The sequence below is a fragment of the Haliotis asinina genome, chromosome 14 (assembly GCF_037392515.1).
Source record: "Haliotis asinina isolate JCU_RB_2024 chromosome 14, JCU_Hal_asi_v2, whole genome shotgun sequence".
NCBI lineage: Eukaryota > Metazoa > Mollusca > Gastropoda > Lepetellida > Haliotidae > Haliotis > Haliotis asinina.
The window spans coordinates 51,473,413-51,492,627 of NC_090293.1; the positions used below are offsets into that span (position 1 = coordinate 51,473,413).

Genomic DNA, 19,215 nt, shown 5'->3' on the forward strand with positions numbered 1-19,215 from the left:
TTGGTTAGATTGTTGACCAATCGATATGCTAGATTTCACCTTTATCAACTCTAGCTATCACGAAAAGCTAGAGTATCGTGAACATATATAATCGTAAGGATGCCTGAAATGTACACGTAGAACTATCAAGCACTTTGATGAGTTTATTTTTCTTTGAAGCGCTCAAAGCGCTACAATCCGATTATTTTTACCCCGGATAACCCAATCCAACCATTGAGTAGAGATGGTATTTATTTGCATATAGTTTTTGCGCACACTACTTGTACATCAAACATAATGGCTTGCTGAACATTTCTATATAATCGGCACATTGTTGCAAATAAATATAATAATTCAAGTACATGTATTATAGAATTTAAAAAAGTAACACGATACTGATTTATTGTGATGTATACACTTGAAGTTGAATCTCCCCAAATATTTATGAAGATGGGCATACTTATATTGGTTTTGAAAGCAAACGAGGTTCAGAAGATTGACAATGGGCGTGACTCCACAAAACAGGTTGTCCAATGATGTAACAGCACATTAGTTTGTTTTACACTTGTCACGGGACAAAAGTTTACCTGGACATGCATTCGTCCAGAGGCTGTTATTTTGAGGTTGAAAGAGGTGTTCACATATCTCATTTAGTGTTGTCTGATTGAATGATTACACGCATCAATTCCGTAACTGATATATTATCCTCCTTTTATTGACAATAGATCTGATACACGTGATAATTACACTGGATCAGATAATTACAGAGATCAAATACAAACGTTTCTTACACAATGTTTATGTAAATTGCTTTGAAAAATCATGTTTAAAATAAGCATGAAACATCTTGAACAAAATACCCCAGTTACCTTTGTATGGTTTATGTGTACTATATATGTATATTATGAGTAGATGCAAGAGTTATCACTTCATATTCGATTATGTATTATTGTCAACTTTAAAAATCAATAGTCGCAAATGAATTAGGTCTAAATTAGTAACTTGGTTTATTTCAAATCTACACGAACATGAGTGTAATACAGTATTGCTATTTATGTCTACGATTTGTTATATCAACTATTACAACGAATGAATGATTTAATTTAGAAGAAGGTTTTGTAACCTTGTCACCGTTAATTCAATCAATGTGGAGACATAGTATCTTAGTATTCACTCCCAGTGATGAGTAACAAACACGTACCTCCTGTAACAACATCTCATAATCCCCTTTCTCGCAGACATGTGTTCATTTGCCTGTATAAGCCCCCGACATTGCAAGCAATTGTTATCAAAACACATTAATAGTTCTTCTGATTAACACAGAACGTAACCTCCCTCGTAAGAAAGGCTAATCTTTGATCATTACTGCTAACTTGATTGAAATTATAGGTATAGTATGGGTTTAAAATGTAAAACCCCCAATACGCGGCTCTCGCTGAATGAGAGGTGCTTTTCATAACCCCCAATATGCGGCTCTCGCTGAATAAGAGGTGCTTTTTATTACCCCCAATACGCGGCTCTCGCTGTGAGAAGCTATTTAATTTGCCGCATATATGCGGCTCTCGGCCTTAATGAGTTAAAGTGAGTTCAATTACAATCACATGGGCAGTGTTCCAGCCATATTGACAAGAACTGTTAAATCATAATTGATAAATATCTGTCACAAAGAACTATTAGGGATTAATGAGACATGTTTATCACTGCTGTTAGTGCTTGCATTGTTTTGTTTTTTGCAGCGCGTGGACATTTTCTGTTTAAAAAACACTAAAAAATTAGATGTGACCCTTGTGAGTAAATATTTATTCAATACCAAGAGAAGAAAAATTGATACTCAGTGTGAGTATGAACTAGTTAGAAAGTGGTCCTCTGAACATTCTCTCAGACCCTGATTCACTGTTACCATGTTCACAGGAAGCTGAAGCCTTCAGCCTCTACAGCCGGGCACAGAGTCTCCAGCAGGAAGGGGATGTGAGTGGAGCAGAACGGACATTTCAGGATCTTGTGTCTCATGACTTCCTGATAGAGGTATGTCATGCATGATGGTAGCATGTAAATAGACAAACCAGTGATTGATGTTATGAACATCGGGATAGAATGAAACAATCACTGATCCTGACTATGGGGTTTATCATACAAAATTCAGATGAGTGTAACTAGAAAACAATCGTAACTGTTTTTGACTTCAGTGTTTTAATCTATTGACTTTACTGAAGTGACCGTTTGGCCAAATATTTGTCTGACTGTACATGTTACACCCTCAATTGAACCATTAGCTGGAACCTCAGCAGAACTCTAGTTAAAACCTGAACCCCTATTTGCACACTCACTAGTTTAACTCAAGTTGAACTCCTAGTTGCACCCTTTGTTGAACCCCTTGTTGCTCCATTTGTCTAACCTCTTGTTGCACCCGTTGTCAAACCTCTTGTTGCGCCCTCAGCTGAAAACCTAGTCAAAGTTCCACTCCTTGTTGAACCTCACTATTTCAGGATGGTAAGATACCCATGCTTTAGACTTCTCTCCTTGAAGTTGAAGATCCCATTATGAATTGACCTTCAGCAATCCGTACTTGTCATAATACCCACCTAACAAGACTGGGTGGTTAGACTTTGTTGACACATGTGACAGTACCCTAATTACACAAATCGATGCTCATGCTGTTGATCACTGGATTGTCCAGTCCAGACTCGACTAATTACACACTGCCACCATAATGATGAAATATTGCTGACTGTGGCATAAAACTTAATTTTCTCACTGTGTGGTTTTCTCCTATTGTGGTATAGCGACATGACAAGCTATAACTGAAACATGCATCCAAGTTTTGTAAAGCCTTACTGACCCCTGTATGTCCATGACCCCAGGCTGCCCGTATCGTGGAGGAGGAACTTGACAATGTGGTCCATCCCGGCCTTCAGCTGCTGTACTCCATCCATAAGAACCTGGCGGCCATTGCTGCAGAGAGGGGCGACCTACAAGCTGCCATGAAGTCATACCTGGAGGTAAAATTGTATTAGAACTCTTATAAAGTCATTTCTTTCCATCCAAATTGTTTGAAATTTGCTTTTCATTGACGTTACCACACAACGTGTCATAGACAAAGTACGGTCAAGTCTCATTAATCTGACACTGTCCGTTGCATAGGAAATTGTCAGATTAACTAGGATGTCGGACAAAATAAATGACACTTAATTATGTTTATTCGATTTGTTACCAACAAAAGTGTTGCATAAAGATGATTGTCAGATTAACGGAGGTTCGGATAACAAGACTTGACTGTAGTTTCATATGCAAATGATTCTTCTTAACGTATACATTTCAAGTTTGCGTTTTCAGGCAGTGAAGATCGACTCCAGTGAGGTGACTGTATGGTACAAGATAGGCACTATCGGCTTGAAGATACATGACTACTCACTCTCTAGGCTTGCTTTTGAACAGGTACATATGATATTTTTCTATGAAATAGACCCCAGTTTAATTGTGAAGGGATTTCAGGTTAAATAATTCACATGGATTGCCCAGTTGTATAATGTAGCCCAATTTGTAGTGCTGAGTTGAGTCCCCTGGGAATGATATGAGTTTATGTGTACTTGTGTACCAACCAGGTTTTCCTAGATAATGTTTCTAGGACTGACAACACACTGATCATGTTTCTTCGTTTTATCAAAGTGCCATGCTTTGATTTCCTCATGTCAAGTTGAAAGACCTTGACATAACTTTAAAACTACTCTTCATTCGATTCACTGATGCATACATAATAACATTTGTATAACGCTGATATCCTAATGTCATGGATCACTTTAGCTATCACAGGATTCAGTTACTTACCAGTTGCCATTATATAGACAGGGTGTTATGTAGCCCTAAAACAGGTTCCACATTTTCAAGTTAATTTCAGCTGGTGCAAGTAACATTTCCCAACAGGTCGCACCTAGTGTAAGTAACTTGTTAGCTTCAACATAATAATTCATCATAGGAACATTGTGTGAGCTGATTTCCTGGTGAGAAAGTGTAAACGTCTGTGCTCATATATCAGTGATGCTGATGTGTTTTGAATTCTAATGTTTGTGTAACATGATTAGCTTGACTATTGGAAGTGGAATCTTAATTCTTCCTGTTGGCATGGAATCCATTTTGTAGGCTTGACATTTACCATTTCTCATCTTGTTAAATGGAAGCAATTTAGTTTTATGTCTGATCTGTGGAAGTTAAGCTTTAATATTGTTGCATTTATTGCAGGGCCTGCAGTGCAATCCCAGTCACTGGCCATGCTTGGATCACGTGATCCCGGTATCATATGCCTTGAATGATTATTGGCGTAAGTGTTGATCTGTAGTGTGTGTACCAAATACACCTCTGTGTTCTTGGTATTGCCTAATCCTTGTCAGTAGTGATTAGGGGGCAGTTGATTAGCCTTATGGGCAAAGTGTGTGGTTATTACATTGAAGACCCTGGTTTGATTGCCCACATGGGTACAATGTGTGAAGCCCATTTCTATTGTACCTGCTATCATATTGCTGGAATATTGCTAAAAGCATTGTAAAACCATACTCACCGACTCACTAATTCACTCACTAAACATCATAATAGACAGGTTTACTGTTATGATATCCACGTTCATGATGATGATGATGATGATGATGATGTTACAGGGTGCCTGTACTACATTGCCAAGGCTCTAGAGAAGGACTGTCACTATGAGAAGGGGATTGCCCTGAGAGAGGCGATGTTCCGAGAACAGCCTTCCCTCCAACAAGACTCCAAGGACATGTTCATGTACTGGTGAGCAGTATGCTGTGTTTTTGTGGATTCCAAAGTCTCATCAAACAATTATTATCAATAAATTCTCATCCCTTGTTGTCCCAATTCTGTTACTACGATGACCTGCTTCTCTTCACATTGTGATTCTTTAATGGGCATTCTAGAAGTTGGTGAGTCAAGAAATGAAACATACAGCTTTATGGATCACAACTTCTTGAGCGACGTTTCGATGAAGATTGTTACATCGTTTCCAAGCTAAATGTGAATACAACCAAATAATGAGAAGCTTATAGATGGAATGTTGTGACAAACAGCAGATTAACTTTAACAACAGCATGTGATAGAGTAAACAAGTGGTACATAATTGGAGGAGGCCAGTAGGGAGGTAAAACAACAATAAGAACAAGTGATGAAGCCAATGAGTGGGAGTAGTAGTAACAACAAACAGACACAGTGCTTAAATAGTCTATGGTTTGATCAGTTTTTCATGGGCCGATGGTATGTAGTATCCTTGGTCTCCATTGATCAAAGGTTTGTGGTGGCGGATTTCGATGGCTTTCAACAGTTTCCTTTTTGCGAAGTCCTGATTTTGGGTTGAAAGGACTTCAAATTTGTCGAACTTGATGCGATGACTGGGGAATTTTTGTTGATGGTCTGAGAGGGCCGATTTGCTGCCTGCCTTGGCTGTAGAGGATTTGTGTTCTTTTATGCGGATGTCAACAGGGCAGGAAGTTTCACCTATATATATCACATGCTGTTGTTAAAGTTAATCCACTGTTGGTCAGAACATTCCATGTATATAAGCTTCTCACTATTTGGTTGTATTCACATTTAGGTTGAAAACGATGTAAGAATCGACATCAAAACTTCGCTCATTGTAATAAACAAGAAGTTGTAATCCATAAAGCTGTATGTTTCATTTTCACGTTGTGATCTTAATTCTTTTACTATTTCCTTTGATTTCTTTAATTAGCCTCATTATTGTGGTCAGTGTTTATGTTTACACAAATTGGGGGGTCTTATATTTGCACCTTATGGTCGGTCTTTGTGAATGCACGTTGTGGATGGTCTTTATGTTTGCAGGTCATGGTTGGATATATGTGCATGTTATAGTAGGTTTTTATATTTGCACATTATGGTTGGTTTATGTTTATTCATATCATGTCAGGAATTTGCTTGTTGGTGCCTTGTGACTGAGTAAAAATTGTCCTTGAACATCTGTACAATGATGTTTCCTTTCAAGTTAAAAATCTGAGGTCAATGCTACACTTTCATACCTTTTCCATACATAGTTATAGCTTCATTAAAAACACTCTGTGATTTTATGGAGACAATAAATCACTCAAGTGAAGCCAGCAGGCAGCCTACATATAAATATTTCTGTGATTCACCCAACAGTGACCCTATAATCTTCACCCTGAAGCTGGACAAAGAGGATGCAGAAGAGGTACCGATAACTGTTATTACAAATTGTCTGTTGTACTGACACTTTTCACATAATTTATGGACCTGTCAAAATTGGTCTTCAGTAAACCATGCTTCCCGTAAGGGGTGGTTAATGGGATTGGGTGGTCAGGCTCACTACATGGTTGACACATGCCATTGTATCCCAAGTGACTAGACCAATGCTCAGGATATCAGTCACTGGGTTTTCTGGTCCAGACTCCATCATGTCAAACAGTTGGAATATTGCTGAGTGAGGCATAAAACTGAACTGAAATGACAGTCAGGCATTTGCTATGTTGGAATTCTGGGGCAGAATCTGTTGTCAGTACTTGAAGTCACTGCCTACAATCATTGTTGTTTGGAATGCTTTGATTCTGAGGAATTATTCTATTTGGAATAGCATGAATCCTACAACCTCTTGATGAAAATGTTGATTCTAAATTTAAGTCTTCTTTATAATCCGTAGTTGAACTGCTCAGTTGCTTATCTCCTCCTCTTGGTCACTTGCAGTATGTGGAAGAAGCTCTAGCCATGCGGAGGAAGAAGCGAGAGCTTGCCAAGAAACCTCCACCCCCTGTCATCAAGTTTCCTGAGAAGATTGCATCAAACACGTAATGAAACTGATAACTTACATAAAACTTGAATCAAATGCAAGGGCCATGTGATCCATCTATGCATGTGATACGGTCTGTACCCATGTATGTCAGAAGAGGCAACTAACAGGATCAGGGGGCAGGCTTTCTGAGTTGGCTGACACACGTGCTCATGATGTTGTTGACAGGATTGTCTGGTGCAGACTCGATTGTTTACAGACCATATAGTTGGAATGTTGCTGAGTGCATCGTTAAGCAAAACAACCATGATATTTGTATATGTGAAAGATCTTGTTTAATGCTGTTAGTTGATTATAACTCACAGTGGCAGGGTAACCTAATGGTTAAATTGTTTGTTTGCCGAAGACCATCATTTGGTACAATCCGTGATGCTAGTTGCTTGAGTCTCCTGCCATAATCTTACTGGAACGTGGCATAAAAATATGCTCAATCTGCCAATAGTTACAATGTCAGCTGTTGCGTTTATAGTAATATGTTTATAGTAATCACGTTTTTAAGGTCTGTTTGTGTCAGTAAAATGCTGATTAGACTTTTAAAAAAATATATATTGTAGCTTGCTGTATCTGTATTTTACGATGTGGAGTGAGGGAGTGGGTGTTTCCACTGATTTTCCACTGCACATACTATGTGGATATATCAAAGAGAGTTGTAAGGTAATTGATGATGTTTGGGTTTTTTTTCTGACAGGTGGAAGTCAGTTGGGGAGGCGCTGATAGCTCTCTACAACCATGCTACACGTGCAGACCCTCCATTGGTGAGCAGCTTGTTTTTACAACTGTGATATTAATTTGTAATGCTCATTGATATACATCAATTCATGTTAAAGATAATACCAGCGAATTGTGCAAATTAACAGAATTTTCTGATTGGTTTTGTATGAAATGTAATTATGTTCAATTACAATTATCAGAGGTCGAGTTGCTTACTGGAATCTCCTTCTTTCATTAAGTTTATGAACCAGTCAGTCTGTTCCCTAGAGACATGTTCAAGTTATTGTAGCTTATTTCATTCATTTGATCTCTGGACTATCAGGGCAGGTTACACCTGATCAAACTCATGAAGACCCGCTTAAGAATTCGTCTTCAACAAGCTATGATTGTTGTAAGAGACAACTATGGGAATCACATGGTCAGGCTCGCTCGCGGTCAGGTTCACACATGTCATTACATCCCAACTGCATATATCAATGATGATGGTGTTTGTTAAGACTTTATGTTTGCAAAACACCTTCATATGGCTAAGTGTGGCACCAAATATTAAACAAGCAAAAACCATTCCACATTGACCAAAAGGGGAGGTAACTCTTGATCATTTCTGTTCCAGAGCCTGTCAATGCCAGTGGATATGTCAGAGTACAAGGAGGAGGCTAAGGGAAACAACGAGAAGGGCAGTGAAAGTAAATCTGTCAACAAGGATGTGGCTGAGTTACCAGAAACAACAAATGGCAAAGAGACGGCAGTGAGTATGGATGTTGATGGAGCATTTGATGTGGTTGATGGTGACGTCAGGCCATCTACAGACACCAACAAGGATGATCACGAGAGACAATCTGACACTAAAACAGATACACAGACTCCAGTTGTGAAAGAGGATGTTGTGCTTTGTGAGGTTAAAACTGAAATAACTCCCATGGATACTACTGAGGTGGCAGCTCTGGCGATGGAAACTGTGGACACACCTGTGAAAGCTCCACCTGTAGAGTTGGAGATGAAGGTTGAGGTTAAGGTGGAGGTGAAGGAGGAGACGATGGGGATGTTGCCCGAAACCATGGACGATGATGGGGATGTTTATGCAATATCTGATGGACTGGACGCTTCACCAAGTCAGGTGGGTGATGAGTCAGAGAGGACTGACTCTGTGTTACCTTGTGTTGTACCTGTTTCGGAGGCTATTGTTATAACTGTGACTAGTCAGAGTCAAAAGTCAACTGTGGTGCAGGATTCTCAGATGGCAACTGTGTCCAGCGCACCAGTTGCCTCAGCATCAACCTCAACAGGTCCAGTCCTGAAATCACCTGTATCCACAGTTCCAGAATCAATAGCTCCAGGTTCGAAGTCTCCAGTATCCGTGGTTAAAACATCAACTGTTGCTGTGTCCAAGTCGCCTACATCTGCATCAGATGCTTCTACAACACCCATCATGAGAGGTATGTTGGGTTATCCACATGTCGTAGCCCACACAGGGGCTGTTGATGACCCCCACCTTAGCAATCCACATCCTACATCAGCAACTCAGTTGTTCAGCACCCCCAAGAGCAGTCTGCTGCTCACCACCGCTGTTCCACATGATCTTCAGATCCAGGTTCCTAATCCAAAGATGCGTTCACCTCCTCTGACTCCTGGACTCCTCAGTCCTGTACAACTGGTGTCCTCCCCTAAATCCCAGTCTGCTCCTGTGACACCAGACATCCTCCAACGCAACCCTTTCCCAAGATCACCACCATCCAGGTCTCTGGAAGTCACGGTAACCAAATCTCAGTCTCTCCTGAGTCTGGCCTTGACCCAGCCTCCAGCTCCACCTCATTCATATAATTATCCACTGATGCTAGCAGCTGGTGATGCTCATCCGACTGAGATACCTGTCCAGATTTCTCCAACGTCCAAAACCCTCTTGTCACCTGTCCATGTGTCATACCCTCTACAAACCTCAAGCTATGTTTCAAGCACGAAGGAGACATCTCCCATCCAGACGGTTCCTCTCCAGAGTACAATCTCCAGACATCTGTCCACAGCTATTCCTCAACAGGCAACATCCACGGGAGGCCACTCCACCCTCAGCCAAGAGGACAATCAGATGATGGCGCAGCAGGCTGCAGCTCACACTCTCATCGCCCTGGCCCAGATGCCCACGCAGTTGTCTCCCCAAAGGCTCACATCGTCAGCCAGTTTCATGTCAGGAGGGTTGCTGAAGCAGTCTCCGGAGTCTCTTGCATCCACACAGCCATTTCCTCTACCTGCTGAAGGTAGGCTACACGCTTTAGCTCTTTGGTGTCCACTCTGTTGTTTCCTCTATCTGTTGGACTTCTGTGAAGATCCCAATTGCTTGTAAGAACCCATTCTTGTCATAACAGATGACAAACAGGATCAGATTGTCATACTCACTGACACAATTGACACATGATGCACATGCATTTCTGATTCAGACGTGATTATTTACGGACTGCTGCCATGTAAATGGAATATTGCTGACTGCTGTTAACAAACAAACTTGCTTAAGATAGGTGATGTTAGTTCATGCTAGTTGTGTCTCCATCTGCTGATATTGGGCATCGTTATCAAGTGTACGTTTCTACTTGAATGCTATAACCTACACTGCCATTACAACTTACTTGACTTACTTGAACCAAGTACATCTTCATTACCGAGAGATAGCTATTACATCCATCCATCCATCCATCCATACATACATACATACATACATACATACATACATACATACATACATACATACATACATACATACATACATACATACATACATACATACATACATACATACATACATACATACATACATCTCTTCATGCATCCATACATAAATCCATCATCCATGAATTCATCCATTCATCATCCATAAATGCTTACATCATCCCTCCATCCATCATGCATCCATTCATCTATCCATTCATCTATCCATGCATCCTGCATTCATCCGTCCATCCATCCTTCATGCATCCTATCCATACATCCATGTATCCATACATCATCCATGCTTCCATCCATCCATCCCCTCCCCTCCATCGTGCCACTAGGCGCACAGAGCTTGAGTGGCTCTCTCATCCTAATGAGGTACCCATTCACAGCTGTGTGGACTGGGGCATATAGTCATAGTACTTTGTCCAAGTTCACTGCAGGTTGCTGTACCCGTACTCATGTGGCCACCATCTCGTCAATGCCAATGGATTTGTGGGTTCTATTAAGTGATCAAGGTGGTTAACTGTACACATGGGTTATGACAATGGGGAAATAGTTTGCACACAAAGTTGACTCCAAGGTTTTTACACCCGGTCACAGGTGGGCACAATTCCGACATCTCAAATTTGCTGGATCACAAGCCTGGCTTTTTAGCCAGCTGGCTTACCACAGCCCTTGTCATACACTGTCCTAAGAACGGTCGAGGCTGACTGTATAGAATTGAACTACATTATTAAAAGAGAGGAATCAGGAACATCATCATGCTCATTGTCGGGAAGAATTTTTGTTAAACTTATATATGACTGTATTTGTTGACATTTTTTTGTGAACAGTGAACTAGTTCAGCTTACTTGTTCTGACTGTGGTGTTTGTTGGCTTAATATGTCCATATTACATAATTTCTGGATTATTCATCCATGGATTCCTCATCTACGAGTGTGGTTCCTCCCCTTGAACAATCTTCTCTGTCCCCAGTGGCCCTGCAGGACCACCCCAACCCTTTGGCCCGGGACTTGGGGCGGGGTCAGACAGCAGGACGGCGTGGCGCCAAGAGGAAGCGAGTCAGCATTCCAATTGAAGATGCTGGGATGAAGAGGCGATCTGCAAGGGTGAGAGAGATGATTCAAGATTCTTCTTGTCAAGGATTAGTGTGAGAAGTGAATAGACATTACACTTATTGGATTCGATTGAGAGATGATTAGATATTTTACTTATCAAGGATTGGAGTGTAAGAGATGATTAGATATTTTACTTATCAAGGATTAGAGGGTGAGAGATGATTAGACATTTTACTTACCAAGGATTAGAGGGTGAGAGATGATTTAATATTTTACTTACCAAGGATTAGAGGGTGAGAGATGATTTCATATTTTACTTATCAAGGATTAGAATGTTAGAGATGTTTTGATATTCTACTTAGCAAGATAAAAATGAGAGATGAATTGAGAATTTACTTATCAAGGACTAGAGGGTGAGAGATGATTCGATATTCTACTAATCAGGGATAGAATGAGAGATGAATCAAATTCTACTTATCAAGGATTAGAGTGAGACGCAGACAGATATTCATCTTGTCAAGGATTAGAGGGAAATAGAGTGTTTAGAGATTCTACTTATCAACTCAAGGATTAGAGTGAGGCAATGAATAGAGATTCGACTTGTCAAGGATTAGAGTTTGAGATTCTACTTGTCACGGATTAAAGCCAAAGGTCAAAAGTCATGTGATTTTAGAGATGTTGGTCAGGGTAGTAGATGGATGGTGATCATGTTCGGCAGTATAACTCTCAAGAGGTTTGGCCCTTTGGTCCATGGAAACATATAGAGCACGTGCAGTGTCTACTTGAACCATTAGCTCACAATGAAAGGCTCAATAATATTTGCAACATGGCTGTGCAATCAAACAGATCAACTGTTCATATAATGCCAACCATCCATAATACCAAAAGCACTATCTTGAATATCATGTAATCCTTAAGGAAGGGAGATAATGCACTAGTTATCTGCCACTAGAAAATATTGTTTTACTATGGAAGATAATTTTTTTGTTTGGTTTTTTTTTTTTTGGTAGATTCCAGTAGAAAATATTGTTTTACAAAGGGAGATAATTCATTACTTTTCTGCTGTAGATTCCACTACTAAATATATGTTTGTGATCCATGTGAGAACACTTCAGCGGGACATCTTTATCCGCAGGTTCGAAACACATCACGGAAGAAACAGGAAGACAGTATCAACATGCAGGAGCTTTTGTACAAGTTCCTGCCATCGTCCCTTCTGTGAGTCTGATGTAACATCTTATGAGATATCCTCACATCCTTGTGTAGCAGTAGCATGCTCTCAGATGTCTATCTATTTTGGAAATGTTAATTGATGTTTATTTGCATTCCTACTTTCTCATCAAGAGGTTTAATACAAATTCGTTGCAACTACAGTAGGTGTTAACTGGTCTAAGTTGGAAGGCAATACTTTCCCCATGCTGCAAGCATTGTTAAGAGTTGTTGCTTGCTAACACATTTCACCAACCTTTTGTGTATGCAGTTATTGTGTCATGCTTGTTTCTATAGTTCCTTTTATTTCTTTATTGGATCTTAAAAAGCTCATAGAAAGGCCTGATTATCTGTTTTGGTTTTATAAATTTTCAAACATGAACTTTGACATTGTTATCATGCAAGGTTGGATAGCGGGGTATCCTGCATGTTTGATGTGTTCCTTGCCATGCCAAGACATTCCTAGGTATATTTTTAAGATTATGTTATACTGTTGATATTGGGAAATCAGAAGAAACCAGTGTCAAGAAAGAGGTTCCGTTTGAAACACATGGTTAGCAAGGAGGTCATACTGACAAGGGGAGATCACTCTAGGGTAAATGTTAGAAGAATAGGGTCTGACGACAACTGCTTATAGAAAATGGTCAAAAGTGCATCTGTTTATTGTCCTTGAATAAAGTGTTACACAGTTCGCAGCATCTTACATTATATAAATTATTACCCTCTTGTAATCATCTGAAAAAGTATTTTGCTTTGAGATCACATCCAGTCACAAGACCTGTGAAGGTCCCGGGGTAGAATTGGCGTTCAGCAACCCATGCTTGCCATAAAAGCTGACTATGCTTGTTGTAAGAGGTGACAAACGGGATCAGGTGGTCAGGCTCACTGACTTGGCTGACACATGTCATCGGTTCCCAATTGCGCAGATCGATGCTCATGTTGTTGATCACTGGAATGTCTGGTCCAGACGCGATTATTTACAGACCGCTGCCATATAGCTGGAATATTGCTGAGCGAGGCGTAAAACTAAACTCACGCACTCACTCACTCCAGTCACAAACATTCTTGTACTTGTGAAGTCTTCTGCCCCTGAATGATCATTCTTAAATGTAATAGAATGTTTTATGTCATTTTTAGCTTCTTCATCTCCCACAATATCAGAGGAAGAGACATCAGAAATTGGTTTCACACATTGTACCTATGAGGGGAATCGAACCCTGGTCTTTAGTGTAACAAGTGAACACTGTAATAACTGGGCTACCCACAGCCCCTTTAATGTAATGTGTTATGTTTCCAGGCAAGCTAGTGATGATGAGGAAGAGTTGACGATGGAGGAGACTGACATGAGTGTCATGGCAGTGGACAGTCCAAGCAGTAGAGGTACACATGTAGACACTGAGTGAAACTGAATATTCAGATATCAGGTCACCCATATCAATTTCCTAAATGTCATGTAACAGTTGTGTTTATATTCAAATTTCCTATACCACCTCCATGGCTCCATGGTGTTTTGGTTAGAGCATCCAGTCAGAGAACAGAAGGTTGTGGGTTTCAATACTGGCCATGTTATACCAAAAGGCTTTAGAATATGGTACATGTATTTCCCTGCCTGTCGCTCACCAAGGACTGGTCAGTTCTGAGTCAGTATTATCTGTCTGAGTGGGATATTCATGCTTGTCTGTGGAATGGTATCTCAGTGAGTTGGCGCTATGAAACCAGCTAAAGTCTGTACTAGTACAAGCAGCCACACATACACATGCAACTAGGTCGTCCTATGGGCGTAATATTTTTAAGTGACATTAAACCCCATTTCATGTCACCTCTTAATTTGTTTAAAGGATTACTTCATCACCTGTTGGATACTAACACAATGTTTTTAAACTGCAGGTGCAGCACGACGACCCTCTGAGGGAGCACCGCTGGAGTCAACAGAGGAGAAGGAGGTGAAACAGTTCATCCAGAAAGCCATCAAGAACTACGGCATCATCGATCTCCTCTTCCGCTTCCTCACTACCCTCACTGACAAACACACCATGAAGTGGTACGTACAGAAACAAACCCATAGGGGCGAAATGCTGGGGGCCGGTTGTCTTACAGCTGCTATGAACAGCATTACATTTCTCTCATGCTTACTGTTGGTTATTTGGAGATCATGAACATACTGTACACATTAAGTGAACTCGGTATCCGAAAGATAAATATACTCTTAAAATATTCAGGATCCTGAACTGGTTTTGGTCAGTATCATATGACGTTGATCATGATGCCTTCCTAACTTATTTTTAAATATTGAATCCAGAAGTCTTGCTTGCAGATAATCTTGAGGTGTTGAGATTAGTGTAGAGATTATGATGTTTCCCTTTGCTTCTTTATATTTCATGAATGCTTGTTCTGAGTTCATGTGGTATGATCATATCATGTTATATTTGATACTGGTGTTCTGTATAACTGTTGATTTGCAGGCCTGAGGGTTTAGGGGAGGTGTTTGTGCAGGTGTATGACAAACTTCGCCAGCATCTGACATTTCCATGTGTGTTTGGGTGAGTGAACTCTCAGGTTCCGTTTACTAGGGAGGAAAGTTCAAATTGTGACGTTCACAGCTTAAAACCATGAGTATTGTAGTTGTGTGTGTCAATCAGTTTGCAGGAGAAATTGACACAGAAATACACACAGATACACACACACTAACATGCAACTTAATATAGTAGCGTGGCATAGTACAATAATGATTTAATTATAAGTACAGCAATTTGACTCTTCATTTCATTCTCTTCACTTTATGTAGATCAACATTCTAATAATATCAATAAGCTTTGTCCGTGCATCTTGTCAAGTGAATGGTTGACTAGCCTTTGCATGAGTTATTGCATCAGCCACTGGTGGTACAGGATATGTTTACCTTTGCAGACACCTGGTATCATCACTGATAGTGATTGTAAACGCATGACAGAGGAGCTTACTTATGGATGTGGAAGAAGATTTTTAATTGTGTTTGAGATATTTGATCCAAGCTTGTGTTTTTGTTTCCAGGAGTGCTGATGATGTGAAAGATGAGGACATCTGTGAGTATGGACGAGTAAGTAACATAATGTTGTGCTTGTAAAGGTAACAAGTTGATTGCTTCAGATGTGCTATGTTCTAGTTTAAGAGGACTCGTAGTAGAAATTGAAATAAACATAAACTATTGTCATGTAAAATTCAAACATAACATCACCTGGGTAAGTTGAATCATTACTCTCCTATTGACCGACTGTGAAATTTGATTCTGTTTCCAGTTTGTGAAATTCTGATTGGTTTGATCTGAAAAAGAGAACAGCTCAACTCTTTCTAGAGCTTTATCTCAGCTGTGTATTAGTTACTGTCAGAGAGCTTGGATTTTTTGTCAGCACTTAGTGTTTACTTATGTAAAGTTTGCCAGAATAGATAGAAAGCTTACCTGAGAGTCTAAACATGCTGTCTATCTATATGTGTATCCACACGACTGTCATCTGATGTTTGTAGATTTGTCTGATGTGGGCCGAGCTGAAATTGGACCATTGGCTGTCAATACATTCCAACACTTCAGGCACATCTCCTAAAGGGTGGGTGCTTCATTGATTCTCTCCTATCTTATCATATTTGGCCACTTCTAATGAATATGTCTTGTCATGTGCAGTATCTAAACTCATTGTCTGAGATGTGTAAAATCATAGTTTTCTAGATTGTTCCTGTGGAGGCGTTTTTCCTTATTTTGCTTTTGATGTGAGTGCTCACTGTTTTAATTTCCAACCTCAATCTTACAGGGGGATACAGTCAATTTTAGGAGAGCCAGCAGTTATGGAAGAATTCTACAGAGAAGACTTGTGGTATATCACCACTCTGGCAGGCAGCAGATGTAGAATGAAGGAGGCGTGGATAGAGTACGCTGCTAGAGGTGAGTGGAGGACAGCTTTTCTGCCATGGCGATATGTGGTTTCGACACCACATTTCCCTTTTTGACTTTGTAGAGGAAAGTAAGAGAGCATGATGTTCTGCTTCTGCTCCTGTTATGATACTGAATGAATATTTACATATAGGCCAGGAGCATTAGACACAAACAGTAGGCAACATTGGAAAAAAATAGTAGAAAGCTGAATTTTTCAGGAAAACCTCAGAACGTCATTGCCATGTGCAAAGTACAAAGTTCTGCAAATTCTACCTTGTGGCATTTTCACAATGGCTGCCAATTTCAAGATGGCCACCAAACTCATTAAAATGATTATGCACACAATTATTTTGTCAATAATTATGACATGTGACATATCAAATGAAAGCTCATCTCACAAGGAATCTAAATTTATTGATATCATGCATTTTGAATATTTACATAGATTAAAAATTTGTGAATAAAGAATTTGAAGTTTGGAAGTCATATCGAATGTCAGTGGTGATCATGTTCATTTCCAGTGTACTGGCTCAAAGCAAGGTTCTCCATGATTCAAAATGACAAAGATGAAGCTGACTTCTGCTTCGACAAGGTAAAGTAGTTGTGTTATTTAAACTACATTGGATTCTCTCTCATTTATCAGACTGCTTGAATCAACCTCTCACACTTTGTCGCTCAGTCTCTCACCTGGTTTTGACCAGTGAAGATCAATGTTAGAATTGATCTTCTTCAACCCATACTTATCATGAGAGGTGACTAACAGAATCTGTTGGTCAGGCTGATACATGTTATTTGCCACAAGCCATCATATCCCATTTCTGTAGATTGATGCTCATGTTATTGATCACTGGATTGTTTTGTCTAGACTTGATTGTTGACAGACCACCACCATATGGCTGGAATATTGTTGACGGCAGAGTTAAACAAACATGCTGCTCCTTGCCTAACATTCACTAACACGTGATGGACTGTACCTTGTCAGTGTGTATGATCTGATTCAGCTCTCCTATGTAATGGACTGTGCCAAGGAGGAGAAAGATATCACCTACTTCAAGTTACAGAACTGCAAGGTGGATGATGTAATATCAAAAGGTAACATACTGGTTTTACCTCCGCAATGCGTCAGTATACAGTCTTTTCTTTCATAAGATCAGATCATGGTTAACTTTCTTTGTGTTTTTGCTTATTTGTTTAAGACACAGCCTGAGAATCATTACTTTGCATTCTGTTAGTCTTTATTGATTTTGATCTGCATGAAATTAGAAAGATGGTGACTTTGACTGGCTTTCATATTTACTCTTCTATTATCTGTTGTCATGTTTTGGAGACTTCCTTGAGGTTTATGTAATTAAAATGGGGAAAATTCAGTCCTCCTCTAGACCAAGGGGTCTAATCTCTCCCTTCTGTAGACCAATGGACTGATCTCTCCCTATGAAGACAAGTAGTCAAATGTGCCTGTCCTTCTGTACACAGGTAAACAAATCTGTCCCACATTCAGTAGACAAAGTTATCTTAACCATCCTTCCACATGTAGACAGGTATATTGATCTGTCACTCTGACCAAGCTGTCTAATCTATCCATCCTTTTGTAGACCAGGTAGACAAACAGCAAGAATCCCTCCAACGCAGCCAGTCCTTGGAAGAGACCCAGAAGCTGTATGAAGCTGGGAGCTACGACAAGGTGGTGGAGTTCCTCCTGCAAACCTTCTCTCAGCCACGTACAGCCAAGAAGGTGAGCTCTATTCTACTTTTATTCATCCCTGCACTTTATCCTACCTTCTGGCAACCACCTTGTTGGCATAATGTGTGAAGCCAGTTCATGTTGTCTCTTTATGTGATATTACAAGAATATTGTCAGCATGAGATTCTGCTAAGTCTGTGATGATGATGATGATGATGATGATGATGATGATGATGATGATGATGATGATGATGATGATGATGATGATGATGATGATGGCTATTCCAGATATCAGAGGCCCGTAGTTCTCTCCCTGAGCGGCACCGTCAGCTGATGCTGCTCCAAGATTCACTCTTCCAGCTCAAGGACTACAAGGTTGGAGTTTAATGTCTAGTGCCACACATGACATATGATTGCTAAGTTTTTCTTGTCAAATTGTGATTCATCTTTTCTTCTGTAAACACTCTCTTCTCAGCCAGTGAACATATCCCTGAATGATGCAGATGGTTTTGCATATAACAGTTTATGAAAATGATTTGAAAAATGTTGTTGTAATTGGATAAGAACTATGTGGAGGACTATGTTCAAAGGACCTCATCTGATAGGTCTTGCTATGTGTAGGAGACCTCATCTAAGCACCATGTATTGGGACCTCATCTGATATGTCCTGCTATGTGTAGGAGACCTCATCTAAGCACCATGTATTGGGACCTCATCTAAGGTCCATATGTAGGAGACCTTAACCTAAGCACCATGTATTGGGTCCTCATCTTAGGTCTATAGGTAGGAGACCTCATCTAAATACCATGTATTGGGACCTCATATAAGGTCCATATGTTGGCGATCTCATCCAAGCACCATGCATTGGGTCTTCATCTAATGTCTATGTACCCGTGAAGGTCCCGGGGTAGAATAGGCCTTCAGCAACCCATGCTTGCCATAAAAGGCGACTCAGCTTGTCGTAAGAGGCGACTAACGGGATCGGGTGGTCAGGCTCGCTGACTTGGTTGACGCGTGTCATCGGTTCCCAATTGCGCAGATCGATGCTCATGTTGTTGATCACTGGATTGGCTGGTCCAGACTCGATTATATACAGACCACCGCCATATGGCTGTAATATTGCTGAGTGCGGCGTAAAACTAAACTCACTCAC

General features: G+C 40.2%; 1 protein-coding gene across 1 annotated transcript in view; it reads left to right on the forward strand.

Moving 5' to 3' along the window:
• Nucleotides 1-19,215, forward strand: part of LOC137262219 (calcineurin-binding protein cabin-1-like) — a 37,584-nt gene that overhangs the window by 4,219 nt on the left and 14,150 nt on the right. Inside the window, exons 3-23 of the mRNA XM_067800012.1 lie at nucleotides 1,891-2,004; nucleotides 2,841-2,978; nucleotides 3,313-3,414; nucleotides 4,216-4,294; nucleotides 4,629-4,758; nucleotides 6,136-6,184; nucleotides 6,694-6,794; nucleotides 7,485-7,551; nucleotides 8,121-9,759; nucleotides 11,186-11,319; nucleotides 12,404-12,486; nucleotides 13,775-13,857; nucleotides 14,365-14,518; nucleotides 14,940-15,017; nucleotides 15,508-15,553; nucleotides 15,979-16,058; nucleotides 16,260-16,390; nucleotides 16,903-16,973; nucleotides 17,383-17,473; nucleotides 17,974-18,113; nucleotides 18,351-18,437. Of these exons, the coding sequence (XP_067656113.1) occupies nucleotides 1,891-2,004; nucleotides 2,841-2,978; nucleotides 3,313-3,414; nucleotides 4,216-4,294; nucleotides 4,629-4,758; nucleotides 6,136-6,184; nucleotides 6,694-6,794; nucleotides 7,485-7,551; nucleotides 8,121-9,759; nucleotides 11,186-11,319; nucleotides 12,404-12,486; nucleotides 13,775-13,857; nucleotides 14,365-14,518; nucleotides 14,940-15,017; nucleotides 15,508-15,553; nucleotides 15,979-16,058; nucleotides 16,260-16,390; nucleotides 16,903-16,973; nucleotides 17,383-17,473; nucleotides 17,974-18,113; nucleotides 18,351-18,437 (3,597 nt within the window). The remainder of the gene's footprint in view (nucleotides 1-1,890; nucleotides 2,005-2,840; nucleotides 2,979-3,312; nucleotides 3,415-4,215; nucleotides 4,295-4,628; nucleotides 4,759-6,135; nucleotides 6,185-6,693; nucleotides 6,795-7,484; nucleotides 7,552-8,120; nucleotides 9,760-11,185; nucleotides 11,320-12,403; nucleotides 12,487-13,774; nucleotides 13,858-14,364; nucleotides 14,519-14,939; nucleotides 15,018-15,507; nucleotides 15,554-15,978; nucleotides 16,059-16,259; nucleotides 16,391-16,902; nucleotides 16,974-17,382; nucleotides 17,474-17,973; nucleotides 18,114-18,350; nucleotides 18,438-19,215) is intronic.